General features: G+C 40.5%; 1 protein-coding gene across 3 annotated transcripts in view; it reads right to left on the bottom strand.

Annotated features, from left to right (window-relative positions):
- Positions 1-744: 744 nt before the first annotated feature.
- Positions 745-11,988, bottom strand: part of LOC135845482 (zinc finger protein rotund-like) — a 50,604-nt gene continuing 39,360 nt past the window's right edge. For 2 of the 3 annotated variants that reach the window (XM_065364061.1, XM_065364062.1), the window contains exons 6-7: positions 11,386-11,454; positions 745-5,506 (exon numbers count right to left, since the gene is read on the bottom strand). In XM_065364061.1, the coding sequence (XP_065220133.1) occupies positions 4,232-5,506; positions 11,386-11,454 (1,344 nt within the window). In that variant the 3' untranslated portion in view covers positions 745-4,231. The remainder of the gene's footprint in view (positions 5,507-11,385; positions 11,455-11,988) is intronic. The other variant, XM_065364063.1, reaches the window with a different exon arrangement.

Genomic DNA, 11,988 nt, shown 5'->3' with positions numbered 1-11,988 from the left:
AAAGCCAAGTCGCTATTTTCATTACCTACCTAGCCCTACCTATTTTCCTTTTCGGTTTTCAAATGCCGAGCTCAGATTGACGCATTGACGTAGTAGGTAACTGAAGAGCTAGACCTCGCGAATGCCAAAATACATGTACTCGTAGGTAGTGATATTGGATTGGATGATTCGACCGTCTAACTGGTGCAGTACGAGTACCAAAACGTAGGTAAGGTAAGTAATGGTAAGCGAAGCCGAAGCGAAGCGTACATATGGGTGTACGAGTACACTATACACTTATTGGGCACTAGTGTGTACTGTGTAGCCATAGCCATAGCCATAGCCAAAGCTAAACGAAACTTCTAAACAGGTGATTTTTGTAAACCAGTTTGTTCAGCCTACATTTTGATTATATGCGCAAAACCTACGCTATTTTAGCCTTGTTTTAGAAATAACATGTTGTAAGATTCTAACCTTGCCAAAACAAGGAACATCCAGCTAATAACTGGGTGTTTTACAAAGATACCGAATGCTAATTACCGCCAATTAAATTTGGTTTTTATACGACTTGTTCTGCTTTTTCATTTTCTTCTATATTTATACGCGCTCCACGCCACGCCGGCACGCCACGCCATACCTATGTATGTATTTTTCAACCAACTACCTCTACCTACCAATAGGCAAAATTGGCTACTGGCTAGATATAGTAAGAGTGATAAAGCGAGGGTATTTCAGCTAACCGTAACCATAATGCACTCGACAGAATAACACATAATACACAATTTATATATTTTTTTTTTCAAAAAGGAAATGATAGGAATTTTTCAGAATCTTCAAAATTACATCAATTCGAACTGAAAATTACAACAATTACTTATTCGATATAAAATTTTAATACAAAATCTCAAATTCAATCAACAAAAAAGAAAAATAGGTACATAAATTTATAATACCTACAGTATACCTATACACAGGTATATGTACTTCGATAATGAATAATAATACTTATACAACTAGAGGTACCTAAGTAAATACATTTTATAATCAAAATAATACACGTAAGTACATAAAAGTTACATTATTAATTTAAACACGCCGAATGCCTATTGCCTTTTGCCTTTGAAGGTATTGGCTGACTCGGGCATCACCCTCCGCTCTCCCTTCCCTCTTTCCATTCATTTTCACTTTCACACGCTTACACAAGTTACCTCTCTCCCCTTTTCTCTTCGGTAATATTACCTATTCTTTTATTCGTTGCTATCTACTCGTACTACTCGTAGTACCTATTTTACCAATTTGCCATTTTCGATAGCGATAGGTGGTAACTCTACCTACTTTTCGTTTCGTTCTTTCTCAATAGTATTCTCAATTTCTCATACCTACGAGTAGTTTTGGTTTGCTAGTTTGTTCCTTATTGCGCGGCGCACGAATCCAAACGTCATTTACACATTAACGCATTTTTGTGCATAAGTACGTAAGTCTATAGGGTTGCTTACGTATGCAAAGTATCATTTTACGGTAGGTAGAGGTACACAGACAGACAGACAGACATACGTACATACGCACAAATAGTTTCAACAAGTAGGTAAGAGTATACGTAGTTTGTCTATATGTAGGTACGGTAGAAAAAAAACAACATTCGCCGCGAGTGAAAAGTCGAGAAAACGAACGAAACGAACAAAAACAAAATCAAAGAGAAAAAGAACAAGAATGACAAAATACGTAACATAAAAGTAGGTAGGTAGGTAATACTTAGTAATTTGTAATCGATAAATCGATAATTCGATAATAGTACTCGTACGTATAAATAGGTAGGTAATAATGTAAAGGTAATTTAAACCGTATAATTGTCGTAACAATAGACATAATTACAAATAATTAAAAGATTTCAAAAGTCGTCATCGTTTATGCAAAGAGATCAACCTGATTTATGAGATCAATAATATAATCCGATACGAAAAATTTACAGGTCGCAAACAGCTCGCGAGCCGGAGCGCGCATTCGAATAATTTGGGAGGAAAAACGCGTATCCAAAAAAAGTAATAGCCTAACAATAATAACCATAATAATAATAATAATCATCGTAATAATGATAATAAAAAAATAAAACAAAATAACACGAAACACGAAACACGAAAAAAAAAAAAACGACGAAGAAAAACAAACAACGAGATAAGGCCGCCAACGAGGGAAGCGCAACACAGATAGCAAATTAACAAAGACGGAATGATGGACAAAAAAAAGGGGGTAAAAAGGAAAAACTGAAGAAAGAGCTAGCGCAGAGTTGAGATTGGCGATCGCTCAAAATTGCATTAAAAACCTAAATTCGCGGACAAGCGAAGTCGGCTTCGACGAGACAAGATAAGGAAGGCCGGCCCGCCCGCCCTTACTCAACGACTGAACGGAAATTTAGAAATGTAGCGGGCACCAGCGGAGTTTTATGGCTACGATTTCAGCGAATAAATACGGAATACGGACCGAACGCGAGCGGTTGCCAAATACTCAAATTATTCGGGAGCTCTCCGCTAACCGGTGGTACCCGCCACCCGGTACCCGGTGCTCGGGGCCTATCCTACAAATGAAGGTAAAACTGAAAAGAAACGTAGATAGATATCAGTGTAATGTGTATAGGATACGAGTACGTACAAGACACGACTACGAGTGTCTTGTGTAGTCCTCTCCAGCTGTAGCTGTGGCTGCGGCTATAAAACAGAAAACGACTCTCGGCTTAGCGCTCGGTGGACGAGCCGAGTACTGGCACTGGCTACAGCCACCAGCCACAGGTACTCCGACTGGTGGCTGTGCGAGTGTGTGTATCAGTGTACATTTATACGAATTCATTTATTTATTTATTCGTCGTCGTCGTCGTCGTCGTTGCCGCTTCGCAAATAGAATTCTTAATTAACGGGCTCGTTTGACGAAAAGTAACAGTGCTGCGATGCGAACACAACACGCATGTGCCAAATCATGGACAAGAAGCAGAACCACAACCGGACAAACTGCTAGAAACTGGTTCGAAAAATGCATTCGCCGAGATCACCGATGATACGCCGATAAAAAACCGCGCATACTTTTCATTTTTTTCTTTTTTCTTTCCTTTCGAATGCTTTTTAAATACAATTACCTACGAGTACACCACCGTACGGCGTACACGCACACGTACTTTCAGGTTCGTTATTGAGGGGAATCACGCAGATCGACGAAAAGGTACACTGATACACAGACACACTGATCGCTGACGATGACGAAGAGTAGGCGCGTAGCTCTACCCAACAACCTAACGACAATAATTAGCCATCGATAATGACGCAATTTCTCAATTTTTCGTTTAATTTTTCGAGAACTTCCACAACTACTCGTACATACAAAAGTTTCATCGTCATTAATTCATTATCCAGTCCAGTATTTAAACCGTCTACTTTTTGTTGTCTTTACCCGGAGGCGCGGCGGATACTTCGGAGTAGGCAGGTTGAGAATTCTTATTCGCGACCGAATGAAAATTGCTATTTACGTAGTCGTTCGATCGCGGATCGCGCCCATATACTACGAGTAAGTACGTATTGATCATGGTAAAAAAAAAATAATAAAAAATTTTAAAAAAACGGTAAAGATACCTATCCAAGTTTACGTCTCTACACATATTCGTAACAAACTGACGAAAGCGAACGCCAGACGAGAAAAAAAATGATATAGGAAAAACGAAACAATAAAACAAATAAAACAAAAAGACCTTAATTAGCGTTCGTCGAGAAGGATACTTAGGTCTCTGGGTACACACACACACACACTCAAAATCAAGCAAGTACGATAAAACGAAACAAAATATATAAGTATGTATGTAAACAAATGCGCGAGCTAAAAATAATTTAAAAAAAAAAACACACAAAAGAACGTACGTACAAATAAACGCGTAAAAAAACAAAACAAACGTATTGGTAAGACGGGGGACAAAAATAGAAAACGTAAACTACATTCGTAAAAGTTGGCGGGGGGAAAAAGGAGGGAAAAAGAGAAGGAGGAGGGAGGGAGGGCAAGAAGAAAAAGGGCGAGTTAAAAAAAATGCACAACCAAAATAATTAACGCGTAACGTTCAACAAACCCAAGTCGTCGAAACTGCAGAGTACTCTTGGCATTTACGAGTACATCGAGCTGAGCTGAGCTGACCAAGCGGCGCGGCGGCATGACAAAAATACGCGTGGCGAGCGTCCGCTAATGAGGAGCCGGAGCCGGAGTCAGAGCCGGAGTCGGCGTTTTATAAGATCGAATCTTTCTTGTCTTTGATTCCTTGCATAAATTGCTCGGTGAGCGGCGACTGGTAGTTGCGTATCTGCTGCAGCGAGATGAGCTGATTATGAAAGTGATTCGACGATATGGGATGGGAATTCTTGGTGGACATGTCCATCGAGTTGGGCATGTTGACGAGGCCGGAGAGCTGGCCGCCGGCCGCCGCCATTTTGCCGCTGCTGAACGGATACGGTAGGTAGGCGGCGGCCCGGTCCGCTATATGGTGGTGGTGCTGCGGATGCGGCGGCAAATGGTGGCCGGGATGGTGATGGTGGTGGTGCGGATGGTGGTGGGCGCCGATGCCCATCGACTGGATCGGCGTGAAGGCGGACGCCGACGAGCCGGACGAGGTGGGCGTTTTGATGGCACCGGCCGGCGTCGTCGACACCGTGATGATGGGCTCGTGCGGATGCAGCGGCGACAAGGCGGACGGCGTCGACGAAGACGGCGTGCCGCCGCCGGAAGCGGCGTTTGCTGCCGCTGCTACGGCGTGCGCGTGCTGCGACAGTCGCAGCACGTAGTCGTCGGCTCCGCCGTTCATTTCGCGATGCAGAGCGGCGTCGCCGCCGCCGCCGCCGCCGCCATCGTTATTTCCGCAGGCGACCGCTTCCTGCTGGTTGAGCACCTCGGCCAGATGGTTGGCGGCCGAGTCGGGCGACATTTTGGCGGCGGCCGCCGCCCAGTACGGCGGGCCGCCGTCCACCATGGAGGCGCGCGTCATGCCGAGCGCGACCGGCGGCCTCTTCTCCAGCCGTTCGGCGTGCTTCTGCATGTGCTTGGTCAGGTAGGTTTCCTGCGTGTACGACTTGCCGCAGTACTGGCAGATGTGCGTCTTGAGGTGCTTGGACTCTTTGTGCTTGGGTATGTGCTCGAGGAGGGAGGGCTCGTCCGAGAAACACTTGTAGCACGAGTTGCACTTGTACGGCTTGTCGGTCTGATGGCAACGCGAATGACTCTGCAGATTGCTGAGCTGCGAGAAGGCCTTGGTGCAGCCCGGATGCCGGCACTTGTACGGCTTGTCGCCGGTATGCGTGCGAATGTGCTGCTGCAGGTGCGACAACTGGGTGAACTTGCGCTGGCAGATCTCGCACCGGTACGGCTTGATGCCCAGATGGATGCGCGTATGCTGACTCAGGTACGAACTGTTGGCGAACGTTTTGCTGCACTGCGAGCACTTGTACGGCTTCACCTCGCGCATATGCAGCTGCGAGTGCAACTGCAATTCCGACTTGGACGAGAATATCTGCAACCACAAAAACAAACACCACCGCCCCCAGTAAGTCTCCGTATTCTCCATAATACACGTCGTATATGTACATTGTACATGTATGTATAACTACCACCTATAGACTAACCATATATATCTATCTACGTAGACATGCGGCGATACGCCACTCACACTACCCATTGCCATTAGTACTAATATTTACATGCGCATGTACTAGGACAAAATACTCGTAACATTGTAAGGTTAGGTTAGGTTAGGTTGGCTTTCGATTGCATCCCTAGACTCGTCAGCAGTCGAGTATGGCCGCTGCTGCCCATGTAAGTGACCAATACGAGTATACGAGTATGACTAAATATAGAGACACGATGCGAAACTGCAAAAGGCCAAATGCCATCACGTGGTAGGCGTCTCTAGGAGGTATATGGTACAATATCGCCAAAGTTTCGCGCAAAAAGCCAACTTTTCTATCGTATATCGTATATCGTATCGTTATTTTTGAGGAAAGCCGCCTTGCAAACGTTAATAGAATTTTTCATTTTCATTCCCAACGGTAATGCAATTTAAACGCGGCAAACTCATTATAAAAGTTTAATTGCAATTTGTTAATTCCCATGGCTGTCTGTCGGCCTTCTGTCCGGTTAATACTCCGCATAATTGGTAATTATTATTGTCTGCCATCGCGTACGTTGTACACTGTACGCTGTACGTTGTACGCGTAGTCGCGTACCATACCTCCTCGCCCTCACTTGGCAGCACCGCACCGCACCCTACCACCACACCGTTGTTCAAACGATAACCCGCTACAGCGCTTCAAACTCTTACGCCAAGCGCTTTTACAGCTTTTACTACGCATAGATGGTAGAAGGACGAAGGTAGATGCTAGACGCCTAGACGAGATCAGACTCGGACGCACCACGCAATATGCGTGCAATCGTCCGTGTCGACATTTGAAAAGGTCGCCAAGTCGCCGTAAAACAGGCAAAACAGGCACAGATGCTGGCCTTTTCTTCGTACTCCTCCTTCGTTCCTCTCGCCGGAGTGCCACCTCCCCAATTTAGATAAGATACTACGTATTTAGCGGATGCGGATTTTCAACACTTTGAATCTCGCACAATTCCATCCAAGTGATTGAAAAAAAAAACGCGATAATCGCAGATCGTCGTAAGAAAATTCGTTAGCATTTATAACGCTACGAAATCAATTTAAAACCACCGCGAAAAGTTCAAAGTTGAATTTCTAAAAAATGAAACTCCAAACACCGGATACAAATTTATGAAATGCCACGTAATCGCGAAAAAGTTACAAACTACATAAATCCTCATCGAACAATTTATTGTAAATCACCGCAAAAAATTCGTTCGCGTCACTTCCCTTGAAAAAAATTCGTTAAAATTGTACGCTAAAAAAATTAAAAAAAAAAGGAAATTCCGAATCACTAAGTAAAAATTTATTTTAAAAATGACCAAAAAACTCGATTGAAAATTTCTTTCGCCGGTACACTTTTCAACTACGATACCGAAATTTCAAAAAACAAAACAAAATAATCTGCAGTAAACACACGCAATTGCAGAACATTACAACTTTTCGATGGCAGGGCAGGGCACAGCAAACTCACACCACAAATCGACTCGTGAAAGCTAAAACGCTTCGAGGCATGGCAAACTATCAAACCCCTACCTACCACACAACCCCCAACGAACCAATTTTTCCTGTACAAACGTGCCTCCTGAAATTTCAACATCTCACGTACCTATCCAAAGTTACATAATTTAGAAAAAGAAACAAAGGATAAAAGTTCATACGTATTAATATGTACTATATGTTACCGTTAATGTGTTTACTCCAGGTAATGTATTAACGAAAAAGTACTTAATGCAAGTAAATTGTTCGTAGTTCATCTAGGTAATGCATGAAGAATCTAGTTATTCTATGAAATAGCGAGGTGTGATCAGTTAAATCATGAAATAAACTGTTAAAAATTGAGGTTTGCCGGGGGCTCGATAGCAAATTTCACGTAGAATTTGATGTGGCTAATAACTGCACCAAATCTTTAAATGAGAATTGAAAAAATGAAATTTTTGAATTTTTTCCAAGTTTTTGTTCAGCATTGAAAGTGGCAAATTTTGTTTACAAATTGAGATAGAGAGGCGCGGGTTTGCGGTAACAAAAATTTCACACTTGTTCAATTCGAGGAAACTGATAAAAAGAATTTATGTCACTAGGAAATTTTTTTTAGGTTTTATACAAAAACAGAAAAAAAAGGCCGATTTTTGAACACATTTTTTCCAATTATTTCGCTTGGTACAACTCTTCCTGTTCATCTGGTGCAGTTACAAGCCATATCAAAAAATTCTACCTCGAATTTGCTATCCAGCCCCACTAACCTCAACACTCTACCTATCACGATCGCTCAAAGGTATAATGTTGAAAGTAAAGTACTTACATACAAAATGAAAAAAAAAAAACTTTTTTTAGTGGCCAAAAATCTGCCCCTGGAGCTTGAAGGTTATTCTGTGGTGGGACACCCTGTTCCAGCTTTGAATTAACCTTCATTTACGTTTCACTCTGGAGTAAACACATCAACTGTAACATATATTTACCTGTTTCTAAACAATTTTATAAAATGAAGTATCGATAATCTAAACGTATTAAATATCTTATACTCAGCAATCTTCAAAAGCTTGACATTGATTCGGTAATACCGATTCCAGAAATCATCAATGCGGAACTGCGCGACATACGAGTACATGACTCAGAAATCAAATTCGATGATATCGCCAGAAATTTATTAGCACACTCTGGAGAAGACAAATATCAAAAATATTTGATCCGAATTCAATGCGTTACATTCAAGTTTGAGAAATTCATTAATTCAGAAAAAACATGAGAAATTACCAAAGCTTAATATACCCGGATTCAACTATGAGAGCAAAGATTGGCTAAATTTCCGAAATGTATATGTAAAAAATATCCATAATGCCAAGATTCCATCTGAGAGAAAGCACAGCTATTTTTCAACTCTATTAAAAGAAGAAGCTCTCGATTTGATCAAAAATTTACCGATCTCTGAATTGAATTACGAAAAAGCGTGGAACATCATCTCGTCACATTATAATGATCCAAAGATGCAGTTGTCGACCCATTTGAAATCCCTCAACATACACGATTGTGCCAATGGATCACAAAAAAGTTACATTGAAAACACTGCACTTTCATCAATCAATGAAGAAAACCAGAATGAACCAGATTTTGATCTTGTTGGTCAAATTTTAATTTCAATATTCATTGAAAAAATTCCGTACGAACTACAAAACATTTGGGAAAAAGAAAGCTCCAAATTGGAAAAGTTTCATACGTTCGGCAAATTTCTAAATTACACGAATCAACAAGCTGATGTGTGTGAACAAGCTTCGACATCTAACCATCAATCATCACCAAATGCTGTGGCTAGTGGAAGATGCTTTGTTGCAACAGTTACAGAGGGTGCAGCACCACCTCCAACAAAACTGTATTGTCAATATTGTAAAACTTGGGCAGACCATTATGTGAGGAGTGATACGAGTATTCCAAAACGCCCTCAGTGCAGTTTTTTCGAAGTGTTCCCAAACGCACTTTGTCCTTTTTTATTGAATTTTTTTAGTGGTATCTGGTGGATGAAATAGTAGCTACACTCCTAACATCATAAATCCACCCAAATAAAGTTTTAAACCCGCCTAAATAGCCAATTTACCAGACTAAACATTAATTTTTTAAAATGGACATAGGGCGTTTTGGAATATTGCTCCTCATATTCAAAAATGCAATAAGTTTTTGGATCTACCACCTGAGCAACGAAATACCTATACATGCGTAAACAACAGCTCTGCGCAAGGTGTTTTCGACGAAAATGTAATCCTCAGCAATGCCAACAATTCAAATGTAATGTTCTCTAACACCAGCGTTATACCTACTTATATTTTAAAACAGGCAGATAAGCAAACACAATCCGGTGTGATAAGAACCTTTCAGCTAAAATTTGAAAATTTTTCATCTAGAAAGTTACGTTCTGCATTGCTCATGCTCAACTGGGAAAATTCAAAATTCATTACCTAAAGGTTATACAAATGATAGATATGTATGAGACATAACCTAGGTATACGAGTATATAAATCGATAAAACTTATTGGCCTCCCTTTCAAAAAAATCATAAAATGAGGCATATTCTAGCGAACATGATGGATTGGAAATACACGTTGAAAATTTCTTATCTGGAGCGAGAGCGAGGGCGTCATCTTTCCCATTGTTCATTTCGAAAATTCAAAATTTACAAAATTTTCGAAAGGTTGCTTTGTACAAAAATTGCAATTTTTCATTCTACAATACATTGGGTACTGGGTAGTCTCCCATTCGAGGAAAACTTGGTCACCAATTTTTCACATGCGCCCAGGCAAACACTTACATACTCGTATACGAGTAATACCCATACCCACACCCACATGTAGGAGTATGCGAATACGCATACGCATGGGTAATAAGGCATCGGTAAATATTTCGAGGTGATTGAGGAATAATTTCTAAAAAAATGCTCAAAATCAACGTGGGAAAATTCCAACAACTTTTGATTTTGAAAATGTAATACCAAAAAAGGATATCAAACGATGTCAAAATAAACCCCAAACCAGTGTTACCAATAATTTCTTTTGCGTAAAAAAAAAATTAATATAAAAATTTAAATACTTCCCTTAAGTATAAAAAATAAAAAAAAAGATTTTTAAAAAAATTTTTCCATGTTGAAATTCAATTTAAAAATTTCAAATTTATTATTATTAAAATTCGATTGTTTTTAAAAAAACATAATTAACCATTTGCTAGTTTTTAGGATTGCTCCTTGATAGCTCACAGGGGCTGATACTTGTCAAAATCACGCCAAAAAGGATATGTCCCTCAACATATTTATTGTTGGGACGAAGTAAGTAATATGTAGCTGTAAGAGGTGAGCAATCCAAAATTGGTAACACTGATTTGGGATTTATTTTGACATCGTTTGGTATCATTTTTTTGGTATTACATTATCAAAATCAAAAATTGTTGGAATTTTTTCACGTCAATTTAGAGCATTTTTTAGAAATTTTATTGTTCCCCAATTCCCTCAAAATATTTTCCGATGCCCGATTATACTCCAGAATCTTTATTTGGGTGCCAAAGGAGACCTTTTTGTCGAAAAAAAAATTTTTCTTACTGCATCCGGCCGAATACAGGATGGAATATTCGTGTCTGGGAAAACACGAACAACGCCGCGCGGCCCTTGTGGGGTAATACAGTGACTACGCGGTCTATCAGTTATTCAATTTCACTCGCTCTGTCTGCGGCACGGTTTAATATTCACCTACGCCGCTAAAACTTTCAGGGATTTATTTTCTCATAAAAGGGAACAACTTTGAGGGGGGGGGGGAATCAAAATTGCAAAAAAAAATTTCGACCATGTAAATAAGGACCACCCTAGTCCGTAATGGGTAATAATTATAGACTCGTCGTAAATTAGGCACGCGTATTTACAAGCAAGTGCGCATATGCGGCGACGCGGCGTAAAATGGATTACGAATTAAGATATTACAATTATTTGGTACTCGTAAAATTACACGTACATTAAGTATTACGACTAGAGAGAAGTTACCAATTACCATACACCACACCGATATCGATTACGATTACGATTAGATAGTAAAGCTTACGTATTTGTATGTACATGGTACGCTTATGTTTACGTTTACGTTAAATGTCGAATATAGACGTTATTAAAAGTAGGCACAAGGTACGAGTAACGAGTAATCGTACCTCGAGAATGCGAGAAGAAAGAGAGCAAAAAAAAAGAAAAAAAAAGGAAAAAAAAGAAAAAAAAATTAGGAAAATCTTACTTCTTTGTCTTTATCGTCTACTTTGGTCCAACCATTACAGTTCTTGTAACATCTTTTTCTGGCATGGCCCTGCACATTTTAAATTTTCATCTTGTAATAAAATACAAATTGCAACATTTCGCATTTCGCCCCGCCATCCATACGATAGGTATAGGTAACTACAGACTAGAGACTTAGATTTAGAGGCTAGTACGATAATGGGTTGGTAAGGGAGGGGGTTAAATACGCGTAATAACGCGGGCTGCGGGCACTGGATATTCGGTGGGTACAAATACGAGTAATAGGTAAATTAGGCATCTAGCATCTAGGTATAAGTAAGTAATACGTAGTACGTGGGTAGATAAATTTACGCGCTTTGCGTCTCAAGTGCATGTAAATACGCGTGCTGCTGCTGCTACTACTACTACTACGAGTATGTAGTACAGATAAAAGTACCCCACCCCGGAAACAGGGACGGCCGGGCAGCAGTTACACAGGTAGATCAATCAGCGCTACCCCCATTATTCTTATTACATTTTAATCGTAGGGTATTTTATTTTACTGCGATTTGTGTACTGTGTAGGGTAGGTGTAGGTGTTGGACTGTTGGTGTTGGTTCTAACTC

The sequence above is a fragment of the Planococcus citri genome, chromosome 4 (genome assembly GCF_950023065.1).
Source record: "Planococcus citri chromosome 4, ihPlaCitr1.1, whole genome shotgun sequence".
NCBI lineage: Eukaryota > Metazoa > Arthropoda > Insecta > Hemiptera > Pseudococcidae > Planococcus > Planococcus citri.
This window is presented reverse-complemented; position numbering and strand designations above follow the sequence as displayed.